The sequence below is a fragment of the Sinohyriopsis cumingii genome, chromosome 9 (genome assembly GCF_028554795.1).
Source record: "Sinohyriopsis cumingii isolate HCF-2022 chromosome 9, ASM2855479v2, whole genome shotgun sequence".
Lineage (NCBI taxonomy): Eukaryota > Metazoa > Mollusca > Bivalvia > Unionida > Unionidae > Sinohyriopsis > Sinohyriopsis cumingii.
The window spans coordinates 90296063-90310597 of record NC_142969.1 but is presented as its reverse complement, the minus strand read 5'-3'; the positions used below and the strand labels follow the sequence as shown (position 1 = coordinate 90310597).

General features: G+C 36.5%; 1 protein-coding gene across 1 annotated transcript in view; it reads right to left on the bottom strand.

Moving 5' to 3' along the window:
* LOC149792220 (uncharacterized) overlaps positions 1 to 14535 on the bottom strand; it is a 124999-nt gene that overhangs the window by 92577 nt on the left and 17887 nt on the right. Inside the window, exons 4-7 of the mRNA XM_089969543.1 lie at positions 13031 to 13116; positions 10847 to 10879; positions 4474 to 4554; positions 730 to 1029 (exon numbers count right to left, since the gene is read on the bottom strand). Of these exons, the coding sequence (XP_089825669.1) occupies positions 730 to 1029; positions 4474 to 4554; positions 10847 to 10879; positions 13031 to 13116 (500 nt within the window). The remainder of the gene's footprint in view (positions 1 to 729; positions 1030 to 4473; positions 4555 to 10846; positions 10880 to 13030; positions 13117 to 14535) is intronic.

Below are 14535 nucleotides of genomic sequence, written 5' to 3'. Positions count from 1 at the left end.
CAGAACCACATACAATTAATTTGTCACGATGCTTATGCTGTTTGTCTCATTCATCCAGACCTCTTATATGAGATCTTCATCAAACAAGGATCTGTTAACGTCAGAATCTTTTACAAAATTTGGAAAAGTTGAGATGAAATGATGTAATTGTTTTCATGTAAGCAAAGACTGCTTCATGGCTGTTTGAGACATGGCTCCTGGATCACTGTGTCCAACCATACTGATGCATCATTCAATAGTCATCTCTACTGATAAGCAAATCCATGTCCACTAATAAGTCAAATAAAATTCATTTCTACAGACAAGTCCAGTAAAATCCATGTCTCCTAATGATTCTAACTAAATTCACATCTACGAATGACTCTGACAAAATCATTGTCTGATTTTGAGTCTGACAAAATCATGTCAACTGAATAATACGCTCAGTATTAAGCCACTGCTAAAAGCCATGCATTCAACTGGTCATGATATTCTTTCACATTACCAAGTAATAACTTCAGTAAAAGATAGTTCCATAAGCAGTATATCTAATAAACAGGGTTAAAATATCAATATGGCAGAATCTGGAACAATATGTACTGCATTATGGCAGTGTACCAATACATACTGATCAATCAACATATTGTTACACTGGGCTGTTATTTATGAGTCAAATAAAATCCCTGTCTCATGGCATGTGGATAACTGGCATTTTAACAAGTTTTAAAAGGGTGAGACAAAAAAAGTTACCTCCTCATCATCTTTATGTTTTTTTCTTTCTCTTTCCTTGTCCTCCTCATCCCTATGTCGACGTCGTTTGTCCTGATCATCATCCCTTTGTCGACGCCGTTTCTCATCATCATCATCCCTTTGTTTCCTCCTACTACTACTATCAATATCTTCATCTCTATGTCTGCGTCTCTGTTCTTTATCATCGTCATCTGCATCTTTGTGATGTCTTCTTTTCCTATCATCCTCATCGCGATGTCGACTTTTACTTTGATCATCTTCTTTTGTGCCTTTCATCCGTTCATCATCACCCCGACCTCTCTGTAACACCAACACAAAAATTGACAACTACATATTTAACTCTTTATCCCATACTGTAGATGTAATTCATCATACTTTACTACCTGGTCTATCATGTACTGCAATAAGATGATGCAAATGGACTTGTATGTGTGGGTTCTATGACTGATTAGTGCCGACATTTTCCTGCATGAATAGTTAATACAGCACACAAACTGTTCTTTTTCACCATATACCTCTCTTAACTAATAACAGGGTCTTCAGGTGAGAGCGCACAATAGATGGAGATTCAAATTCTGAATAACAGATTAGAGAAAACAGGGTGGCATGATTGCAACATTTGATGATACCCGAGTATTATAAATTAAATTATTTGTCATAAACTTTTGACCTCACACGTTTAAGTTAGCATTTTCATCCAAGCACTGGCTTCAGGGATGCTCTTTCAAAAACAATTATGTATTGTAATTGGCTGAGGCAAATAATCTGTTGATTTGTCATGTCTACATGTATGTATTGTAATTGGCTGAGGCAAATAATCTGTTGATTTAATGTCATGTCTACATGTATGTATTGTAATTGGCTGAGGCAAGTCATCTGTTGATTTGTCATGTCTACATGTATGTATTGTAATTGGCTGAGGCAAATAATCTGTTGATTTAATGTCATGTCTACATGTATGTATTGTAATTGGCTGAGGCAAGTCATCTGTTGATTTGTCATGTCTACATGTATGTATTGTAATTGGCTGAGGCAAGTCATATGTTGATTTGTCATGTCTACATGTATGTATTGTAATTGGCTGAGGCAAATAATCTGTTGATTTGTCATGTCTACATGTATGTATTGTAATTGGCTGAGGCAAGTCATCTGTTGATTTGTCATGTCTACATGTATGTATTGTAATTGGCTGAGGCAAATAATCTGTTAATTTGTCATGTCTACATGCCAAGACAATCATTAAATCATCAGTTGATATGTCATGTCTACATGCCAAGACAACCATTAAATCATCAGTTGATACGTCATGTCTACATGCCAAGACAACCATTAAATCATCAGTTGATATGTCATGTCTACATGCCAAGACAATCATTAAATCATCAGTTGATTTGTCATGTCTACATGCCAAGACAACCATTAAATCATCAGTTGATATGTCATGTCTACATGCCAAGACAACCATTAAATCATCAGTTGATATGTGATGTCTACATGCCAAGACAACCATTAAATCATCAGTTGATATGTGATGTCTACATGCCAAGACAACCATTAAATCATCAGTTGATATGTCATGTCTACATGCCAAGACAATCATTAAATCATCAGTTGATTTGTCATGTCTACATGCCAAGACAACCATTAAATCATCAGCAGTTAACAAATAAATTGTGATTGGTTGCAGAGGAAACATTTAATTAGGTTTTCAGAGAAGTACTAGAGGTCATTACCATGACAACTTGCTGACTTTTCATCTTGACTAAATGCAGGAATGTTATGTTTTGAAAGATCAAACTGAAACCAAATTAAAAATTAAAAGAAAACAACCTGACAGGAGTTTTTAATTGTAAAAAAATAAACTGAAAACAACCTGACAGGACTTTTTAATTAGTATGCCTTAGTGTTGCCACTAGTATTCACTTCACAATATTTTCAATGATTGCTATTTCAATGCATATTGTGTTAGCAAATGGGCTGTCCTGCAAGCTATAAATACTTTGTGGTGCTCATCTTGGATGCCATTTTTGTTTAGGACCATCAAGATATCATAACAAGTCTTTCGGTGAAAACACATGACAATTTGACTTTCCATTCAGGATGAGTCACGTTAACGAGATTTTCAAGATGGCTGTTGTGGCAGCCAAATTGGACATCAGATTGGAACCATTTTCAATGAGGACCAATTAGATAACATAAGTCTTACTGAAAATCTGATATGACCATCCATTCTGGAGAAGTGGCAATAACAATGTTTCCAAAATAACTGCTTTGTTGGCCATATTGGATGTTCAAGTAGCAGCATTTTTATTTAGGACCAAATGGATATCTGGGATGCATGTGTTATGTAAAGTTTCCAGGCAATCCTCCAAGTAGTTTAGCAGGAGTAGGGCTAAACTTGCACTAATGGACAGATGGACATCTGATCATCCCATATGTACTTTATGGTCTATGACCAGCAGAGCTAAAGATGCAGAGTTTACTATCTTCTTTTTGTTTCGAAGCATATTATATTTTTCAAAGAAAAAAGGTATTGTACTTTCTTTTATTTTGATTTTGCAGTCATTTTCTACAGGCATGTGCGACTAGATAATTTATTTTCAACAGTGAAATGTCATTTACATTTGTCATGTGCACTGACCCTTTTTAGGAACAACACACTTCCTGATTCTCAAAACCCAACCACCACTATCTGGAAGGTTGGCAACACACTTCCTGATTCTCAAAACAAAACCACCACTGCCTGTTAGGTTGGCAACACACTTCCTGATTCTCAAAACCCAACCACCACTGTCTGGAAGGTTGGCAACACACTTCCTGATTCTCAAAACCCAACCACCACTGTCTGGAAGGTCGGCAACACACTTCCTGATTCTCAAAACCCAACCACCACTATCTGGAAGGTTGGCAACACACTTCCTGATTCTCAAAACCCAACCACTACTATCTGGAAGGTTGGCAATGCACTTCCTGATTCTCAAAACCCAACCACCATGTCTGGAAGGTTGGCAGATTTGCATTACATAGGTAATTTCATTGAAAACAACTTCACCAAATTTTGTCTTAGCTGAATGATTAAAATTAAAATTATTGAGTAAACCCTCTAAAAATGAGTCAAATACTGCCTGCAAATTTCAGGGAAACACACTAACAAGAACTCGTTGCCTCAGATAATCCCTCTATATGTATGCTGTAAGGGACTTCCTTTCCTTCCTGCCTTCATTCCTTCATTCATCATCAACAAATAAACAACTGACTGAGCTAATAAATGATTTTAGCGAGTGAATGAGTTAGAAACCTGGAAGTGAAGTTGATGTTACTTTTTAGAAGCAATTCAAATTTCGTTATAAATGTCATCTAATGCAATACAGTATTTACACTGTCTTCCCTAAGGACTCAGATGGATTTTTTAAAAATGTTGTTATTTTCATTTTCTCTTTTGGGGTTTTTGCTAGTTATATGAAGGATCTCTTAAATAATTATTCAAAATATTGTCACATGATCACAATGAAAAATATGCAGTCCCATAATAATATTAATGGAACAAATAAACTGAAAACTTTATTCCATTCACATTGCAGAAAATTTAGGATTAACGATATTCTTGCTTTCAAAGAATATGAATTCTGCAAATCTCTTTGCACCACAAACACTTTCTGAAAAGTGATACCTAAGTTTCACCACAGAAACTAGAAGGCAGCAGGTGAAGTCATAAGTCAGGACATTACAATGTATGACACTTACAAATGATATTTCTTTCCCATCACTTTTTCCTGTCTTTTCCCGCTTCTCTCTTCTTTCTCTCCGTAACCTCTCCCTCTCATCCTGAAATGAATTTATGTCAGGATTATCCAATTTTGAATCTTCACTATTAAAACCTTATTTAAACTGAACATGATTTAAATATTTTAATTTATTAACTAGGAATGTGTTTCTATTTAGAAAACATAACTGCCCATATAATAACATCCTTTCATCATGTCCAAATCATTTCCTGAAAAAAGGTGTAATATTATTCATGTAACAGTGAATATTCAACATGTTATGACAATATGTGTAAAGCATGTGAACTGGCCCAAGTATTGATGTTGAGTGGTCAACGAGCTGATGACATGTGTAAAGTACATGAGTTGGCTCTGGTATTGGTGCTTAGTGGTCTTTGAGCTGACAATATGTGTAAAGTATTTGAGATGGCTCTTGTATTGGTGCTTGATGAGCGGTCTTTGAGATGAAAATGTGAAAAGTACTTGAGATGACTCAGGTATTGGTGCTGGGTGGTCTTTGAGCTAACAACATGTGTAAAGTACATGAGTTGGCTCTGGTATTCGTGCTGGGTGGTCTTTGAGCTAACATGTGTAAAGTACTTGGGATGGCTTTTGTATTGGTGCTTGATAAGCGGTCTTTGAGCTGACAACATGTGTAAAGTACTTGACTTGGCTCAGGTATTGGTGCTGAGTGGTCTATGAGCTGACAACATGTGTAAAGTACTTGAGTTGGTTCAGGTATTGGTGCTGAGTGGTCTCTGAGCTGACAACATGTGTAAAGTACTTGAGATGACTCAAGGGTTGGTCTTGTGTGGTCTTTGAGCTGGAGTGTAATAGTCTGTAAATACCAAAGCATTGATAGCAAATATATTTGTTATGTACCTCAGTAATCCCTGGTTTGACCTGCCTTATGTTTCTACTTCAAGTCTTAACAAATTTTATAAAAGTAAGAGCAAACTGACCGAAAAATTGAACTTGCCCCAAGGAGATTTGAGCTTGCTCCAAGGAGATTTGAGCTTGCTCCAAGGAGATTTGAGCTTGCCAAGTTGATTTGAGCTTGCAAAAGGAGATCTGAACTTTCCCCAAGGAGATCTGAACTTGCCCCAAGGAGATTTGAGCTTGCCCCAAGGAGATCTGAACTTTCCCCAAGGAGATTTGAACTTGCCCCAAAATATGACAACATAATATCAGAACTAAACTGAAAATAAAGTAAAACAAAATGTGTGATGTTTCCTGGTAATCACATTTTATTTTTTTACAAATAAAGAACATTTGTTTTTATTTATCTTTGTTTGCACATTAAAATCATATGCCAGTAATTACGCTATCAAATAAGATACAAGTAATAGTAAGGGAGATATATCGACGAAAATAAAGGGTCTGAATGCATACATGGCTAGAAGAGCAAAAAGCTGACACAAAAATACAGGCAGATAAATGGACAGATAAAACAGATTAAAGATAAAGGTTTATTTTTATAAATTTGCCAGATTTTTAAGAGAAAATGAGTGAGATATCTAGGCAAAAGACAATGTATGGAAAAAATTAAACATAACCTGGAACAAAACTGTCTTGACACAATTATAATTGTGGTTTTAATATATCATAACATTTTTCTTCACCTACTGTTTTAGATTTATTTGTGTTTGTCAAGTGTCTTTTCTAGTGCATAGACCACTCTTGTCTCTTTACCTACAGGAATAAAAGCTTGACTTTTTGGTAATTTGTTATTTATAAAGACAACTAAATGACTTGATAGCATATTTTTAACCATTTACTTAACAATTAGCACCTTGTTTGAAAAAAATCATTCATCAAAACAATCCCTGACAAGCCAACTTTTGAGAATGATTTCAGAACTCAAATTTTTGTCTACTTAATTATTTGCTATAAAGTAAGAATGCATCAGTTCCCTGTAATTAGTGTGTAAAAATTTGATGACAAGCACAGTCTGTGGATGACGAAGTATTGGTGTGTCAATCATACTTTAAGATCTCACATGAGTTAGGTATAAAAAGGAACAATTATCACCCAATCACCTTGAAATCAGAGACATGCCTCAATACAATCTCTGACAAGCTGATTTTTGAGAGTCAGCAAGTTTACGGCACATTTTGGAGTCAACTCCAAAACAAATATTCTGAAACTGGTCTTGACACTGACTACAAAATGGAAATAAAAGAGACTCTCTTACAGTGTATCAAGCAAAATAAAGGATTGTCAGATAAAAGAATCTGTTGGCATTATGTAAGAGAAGAATGCAGTCAAATGCTAAATAACGATGCAGATATGTACTGTGGCAAGATCACAAAGTATAAAACTTGCAGAACACAAGTGGGACCCGAGTGGCCGAGTGGTCTAAAGTGCTCTCTGTTCTGGATCACTGCCATCTCACCTCTGCATGGGTTCGAGTCTAGGGTTCGGCCAATGTGGGTATGTGAGAAAGCTTGCCAGTAGATTCTCATGGGTCAGTGGGTTTTCCCAGGGTTTTTCTGGGTTCTTCCTCTACCATTTATACTGGCTGCCATGCACAGTCTATCGTGTGATGAAAAATGGCGTTAAACCCCACAACAACAACAACAGAACATGAGCTTTATAAACTGAACGTGACCTCTCCCACTCTCTCTCTCCAAATTTTTGGGAGTTTCTTGTTGGAAAATATTTTTAATAAGTTTCAACATGGATAAGCAGTTACCTAATTAAACAGAGTACTTTTATTTTCTTCCACCAATAGGACAAATCATTTGACCTTGACCTTGAAAACAGAAACCCCAATTTAAGGATACATGACATTTAATGATATATACAAGAGTCATCTATAGATGACATATCTCCTATAAAACTTATGTAAAGACTGTACCAAATGGTCCCACAGCACTTATGTAAGGATCCCTACTGTGAGTAACCTATGGTCCCCAGCACTCATGTAAAGACCATTATTGCCACTTATATGTGTGTGTGATTTGGATTTTTAACATAGCTTTTTTTTTTTAATTCAGTCATATTGCTATGATGTCTGCAGTGTGACTGTTTATAGAGATGTCCAACATTGGGGCATCATGCCACAGACATGAAGCATAATGTCCCACCCAGTCACATTATCCTGATACCAAGCCGACCACTCCTAATACTAACCTCTTAATGCTGAGTGCTTAGCAAGGCAGCTGCTAGTACCATATTTACAAGTCTCTGGTATGACTGGGCTAGGATTCAAACCTGTGATCTCCCACATCCAAGGTGGATGCTCTAACCACTTGACCACCAGAGCAGTCCATCACTTATGTAAAACATCATGGTCGTAAACACTTATATAAAGGTCCCTACTGTATGTACCTATCATCTACAGTACTTATGTAAAGACCCCTACTGTATGCACCGTATGGTCATACAGTACTTATGTAAAGACCCTATGGTCATACAGCATTTATGTAAAGACCCCTACTGTATGCACCCTATGGTCATACGGCACTTATGTAAAGACCCATACTGTGTGTACCCTATGGTCATACAGTACTTATGTAAAGACCCCTACTGTATGCACCCTATGGTCATACGGCACTTATGTAAAGACCCATACTGTGTGTACCTTATGGTCATACGGTACTTATGTAAAGACCCCTACTGTGTGTACCCTATGGTCATGCTGCACTTATGTAAAGACCCCTACTGTGTGTATCCTATGGTCATGCTGCACTTATGTAAAGACCCCTACTGTGTGTACCCTATGGTCATGCAGCACTTATGTAAAGACCCCTACTGTGTGTACCCTATGGTCATGCTGCACTTATGTAAAGACCCCTACTGTGTGTACCCTGTGGTCATGCAGCACTTATGTAAAGACCCCTACTGTGTGTACCCTATGGTCATGCAGCACTTATGTAAAGACCCCTACTGTGTGTACCCTATGGTCATACAGCACTTATGTAAAGACCCCTACTGTATGTACCCTATGGTCATACAGTACTTATGTAAAGACCCCTACTGTATGCACACTATGGTCATACAGCACTTAAGTAAAAAAACTACTGTATTTATTATTGCAGGACCACAGACAATTAAAGAAAGTATAACCAGCATGAATGAAATATCCCATGTACTACTGTATTTTTCTGAATATTCAGTGCACAAATGCACGTCTTTTTCCAGATCATATTTCAACCATCAATTTTTCTATTCCCAAGATTTCTTACTCTTTTCCCTTACAATCACACTCTTTCTTTAGCATAATCTAAATCTGGTTATAGCCACACACCCTACAAGAACTTTCTATCTGATATAATTCTATATTTATTCATCTAGTCTCTGAACATGACCTTTTCTAATTGGCCAGGTTTTTGCAGATATCCTAGGCCATTTTATATGGTCTGTATTGAAAAGTCAGTGAAATGGGCCTAGGTACCAAGCTAGTGTGTTAACTGTATTACAAATGTTGAAATGGGCCTGGGTACCAAGCTAGTTTGGCTTGTGTACTGACTGTACTGAAATTGGTGAAATGGGAATGGGTACCAAACTAGTTGGTACCTTTGTTGACTGCACTGAAATTGGTCAAATGGGATTGGGTACCAAACTAGTTGGCATCTTTGCTGACTGCACTGAAATTGGTCAAATGGGATTGAGTACAGAACTAGTTGGCATCTTTGCTGACTGCACTGAAATTGGTCAAATGGGATTGTATACCAAACTAGTTGGCATCTCTGCTGACTGCACTGAAATTGGTCAAATGGGATTGGGTACAAAACTAGTTGGCATCTTTGCTGACTGCACTGAAATTGGTCAAATGGGATTGGGTACCAAACTAGTTGGCATCTTTGTTGACTACACTGAAATTGGCCAAATGGGATTGGGTACAAACAAAGTGCATCTTCGCTGACTGCACTGAAATTGGTCAAATGGGATTGGGTACCACACTAGTCTGTATATGCTGACTGTATTGATAATCAACACCCTTATATAACTGATGAGTGGAAAAACACCACTATTTCTGCAAATGACATTCACTGTATCCATTCACTGTATCTTGTCATATGCTTGGATTTGGCAGGTACTCACATTTCACAATGAACAGGTCAATTAACTACACAAGGTAACAATGTCATCCCATGTCTTAAGAGAGCCATCTGTTTTAACAGATACATCTGCCTTAATAAATACATATATCCTAATAAATAATCTGACAGAAGACCACCTGTTAACTAATGATAGCAACCAGTGGAACTTTTTATTGTGCTAAAAGATTTATGAGGGCTGGGGTTTTATTGAATTAACTGCAGATTTACTGATTGGCAGATTAATGCTAATTTCAAGCCCAGGAAAGTGTTATGGAAAATTATAATGACATATTTATTTAGGTGCCTTTTTTATGCCTATAGTGATTAAGGTGCCCTTTCAAGCCTATACTGATTCTGGTGCCATTTTAAGCACATACCAATTAAGATGCCCTTATAAGACTATACCAATTAAGGTGCCCGTATAAGACTATACCAGTTAAGGTGCCCTTATAAGACTATACCAATTAAGGTGCCCTTAGAAGACTATACCAATTAAGGTGCCCGTATAAGACTATACCAGTTAAGGTGCCCTTATAAGACTATACCAATTAAGGTGCCCTTAGAAGACTATACCAATTAAGGTGCCCATTTCAGCCTATACTGATTTAGGTGCCATTTTAAGCCTATCTGAAAGGGAACAAATATATTATGTACATTTAACTAGGTTTTAATTTTGTGGCACCAGTGTTTGAGGCCTAAGCAATCAGTGATCAACAAAAACCATTTCTGAGTTGCAAAAAGTAATGGTAATAACTATATGACCATGACTTTGTTCTGAATAACATGAAAATAAACTGACAAAGGGCTCAAAATGGACAATTAGCAGGCTACTATACTGCTGAAATGCTTGTAAATTGCTAAATGTTTTGGGTGGAAAATATTACAACCATCAAAATTTTGCTAGTACTGAAAGAAAGTTCATTTTGAGCCTTGTGACAGTGATCTCAGTTTTTATCCCTTAATACGTTAAGTTAAAAAATCTTCTAATGGTGAATTGTAATGTAATAAAATTCATCTATCATCTCAAACAACATTAAAGACTGGAAATGAAAGTTATGGATAGGTAGATGGATGGGTTGATGGATGAATGAATAGACATATGGAAAACACTTTATCATCTAACAAAATTATACACTAGCTTTCATAAGTACAATCTTTTTTGTTTACACTGACAAGTCCTGTGATAACATCCATACAATATTTTTCACAGGAATCTTCATGACCTGAATCGAAAGAAGATAAATGAAATAAAAGCAACAAGCCCAATATATTACAGATTTGTTAAAATATGTTTGAAAAACATACCTCTGTTAAATTGGCATCAACCTCTCTTTTTTCCTGAAAATGCAAACAGGCGTGTGTCAATAACCACACCAAAGCGGTTAATACAAAGACAAAATCAGTCACATGTATTAATGCAATTCACAACAAAGTAAACAGAGCTATGCTATTCCTTATTTTGGCTCCAGAATATAAAAACATCTTGAATTTACCTTACAAGATGCAAACTATAAAAACATCTTGAATTTACCTTACAAGATGCAAAATATAAAAACATCTTGAATTTACCTTACAAGATGCAAAATATAAAAAATATTAAAAAAAGGATACCTTAATGGGGCTGATGCTCCACTGGCTGAAAACATCAATTCTTCATTTTAACTGTCATGTATTGAAACCATCTCTGACATTCTTGAGTGAAAAGATTCTCAAATTAGTCTCTATGGGTGCTATATTGGATGTAAGACTGGCACCATTTTCATTTAGAGCAAACTGGACACCAACAGTTGTTGTTGTTGTTGTGGGGTTTAACGCCATTTTTCAGCACATGATAGGCTATACATGGCAGCCAGTATTAATGGTGGAGGAAGAACCCGGGAAAAGACACCAACAGAAGAGTTTCTATGAAAATCCCATTTCTATTTAGAGCAAACTAGATACCAACAGAAGAGTTTATGTGAAAACCCCATTTTCATATCCCCACCCGGTCAGAAGAATTAGTAAAACAATTTTTTCACCGTGGCAACCATATTTGAGGTAATCATTTTAATTCTGGATCAACTAGATATCATAATTATTCTTCAGGTGAAAATCCCAGGTCAAAACAACTTTCCATTTAGATGAAGCAGCAATATCACGAGTTTCAAGATGGCTGCCATGGTGGCCATACTGGCTGTCAGATCGGCACCATTTTATTTAGCACTAACTAAACATCATAAAAAAGACTTCTGGTGAAAAACTAATTTGATAAGATTTTCAATCTAGGAAGAATAGCAATAAGATTTTCAAAATGGCCACTATGGCAGCCATAATGGATATCAAATTGACGATGTCTAAATTTGTATTTAAGAAAAACCAGACACCATAAAAAGTCTTCTGCTGAAAACCCCAGCAGATAAGAATTTCAAAATGGCTGTTGTGGTGGCCATACTGGATGTCTGAGTAGCAAAATTTTCATTCATGACCAATTAGACCATGGAATGAATTTTTTGTGAAAAGTTTCTTGGTTGTTGTTGTTGTATGGTTTAACGCCATTTTTCAGCGCACGATAGGCTATACATGGCAACCAGTATTAATGGTGGAGGAAGAACCCGGGAAAACCCCAGAAAGAACCACCGACCCACGAGAAGCTACTGGCAAGCTTTCTCACATACCCACATTAGCCGAATCCAAGACTCGAACCCATGCAGACAGAGGTGAGATGGCAGTGATCCTTAACGGAGAGCGCTTTAGACCACTCGGCCATTCAGGGCCCCAAAGTTTCTTGGTAATCCTCCAAGTAGTTTTGGAAGAGTAGTGATAACACATTTGTGCTAAAAGACAGGTGGGTGAGAGAAAATGGGCAACAAGCCATCCCATAACTTCTCCTGGTCTTCTCCTGGTAAGAAAGCCAAAGAGGCTTTTTCAAGACAATCAGACAGTCAAGCATTTTTGTAAAGATAAATACTGTGAATTTTAATTCCTATCCTTCAAAAGTCAAGCAAAATTGTAGTTTACCATCATCTATTTAGGTCAAGATAATATTCAAACACTCATGCTTTCTGTAAATATATGACTGAGATCATGAATTCTTATGACTGAGAAATCAAAGGACACAATGGATAATGATCCACTTTACTTTAAGATAAAAGAGCTCTGCAAAGCACTGTATCTCTTCTGCAAAGCACTGGTGATAATCACCGCTATTTGTTGGAAAAGCAATCTTTTATTTCACTAATTGCTAATGCAATGGGAACATCTAAAATTTACTATTGTCAATTCTTGAGATTAATAAAGCACAAACAAAACATGAAGGGTTAAGGTTATCTCCATAGCAACTCAAAACACATACATCAACATTCAACTTTCACAATTTTTAAATATTCACTTAACAAATGAACATCACAACTCAAGAAGATGAAAATATAATCTTGAGCAAAAGCCAAACAAAAACTCATGTTAGTCACATTTAGTAAGTGCAACATCATTTTTCCAAGGAAATTAAAATACCTCGTCCTTGTTTTTTGAGGATCGTCTGTCATCATCTCTGGGTTGTCTTCTCTTGTCATCATCTTCATCACGATGTCTGTGTCTCTCTGAAAATCAAATTAAGCTTTCAAGCAACAATTGCAAAAGATTTATAAATTACGAAAATGTTGCAGGATATTACCTAAACCATCCTGACTGAAAATGCTGCATCAACTCAATTATTCCATTCAAGATATTATATTGTGTTGATAGTCAAATTAATGGAAGCATGGCATTATAGTAAAATCATAAATGTCAATCGGATAAAAGTGTCTTGACTATACACTATGTTAATGATATCCACACCAATTTATTCATTATCTAGTGTCTTTATGTCGTCATACGGGACTAGGGTTTAAACAGTATGGCTGATTTTCTTTATGTCGTCATATAGGACTAGGGCTTAAGGAGTGTGGCTGATTTTCTTTATGTCGTCATCATAAGGAGTGTGATTGATTTTATTTATGTTGTCATACAGGACTAGGACTTAAGGAGTGTGACTGATTTTATTTATGTCGTCATACAGGACTTGGACTTAAGGAGTGTGTCTGATTTTCTTTATGTCATCATACAGGACTAAGGTTTAAGGAGTACTTTCATTTGTAATGGGGGCTCTGAGTGGCCGAGTGGTCTAAAGCACTCTCCGTTACGGATCACTGCCATCTCACCTCTGTCTACGTAGGTTCGAATCTCGGATTCGGCCAATGTGGGTATGTGAGAAAGCTTGCCAGTAGCTTCTCGAGGGTCAGTGGTTCTTTCTGAGGATTTCCTGGGTTCTTCTTCCACCATTAATACTGGCTGCCATGTATAGCCTATTTTGTGCTAAAAAATAGCGTTAAACCCTACAACAACAACAAAAAATCATTTGTAATGTTTTTATCTTGACTATCAAAGTCTTGCAATCCATCAAAGAGATTAGTTGACTTTCCTTCTGGTGCTGTGTTCTTGTCAACGGTCAGTGATCAAAGTCAGGAGGGATATGGGACTACAACTGTATGACTGGAATAAGTTGGTTTTGAACTGTATGAATGGAATAAGTTGGCTTCTTACACCATTTGATGTTGAGACAGTTACCTTTAAAGACTTGAAACACATTTTACAGTTTGATGGTACATGAATACCAACAGCCATGTCTTTTTCCGGCACAGAAGTAAATTTTATCAGTAAAAACAGGCATTAAACGGTGTAAAAGAACCTCTGACTATCAACAAAAACGATTGATTTTCATGTACAATATTGGTAAGTTACATTCTGCTGCTAGTCACAAGTCAGCTCTAACAAAAGAAGATACTTTTATTTAAAAGTATAGTCCTACATGTACATGTACTTAAATTGGCCTAGATTTTGGACAGCGTGAAAAAATCATTGTTTTGCTGAGGCTATCAAAGGGAGCACAAAGAAGAAAGAAAGAGGGTAACACAGAATGAAGAAGGAGTAAAGAAGAAAATGGACATCGACTTTCAAATTGCCAATTTATATGATGTTCT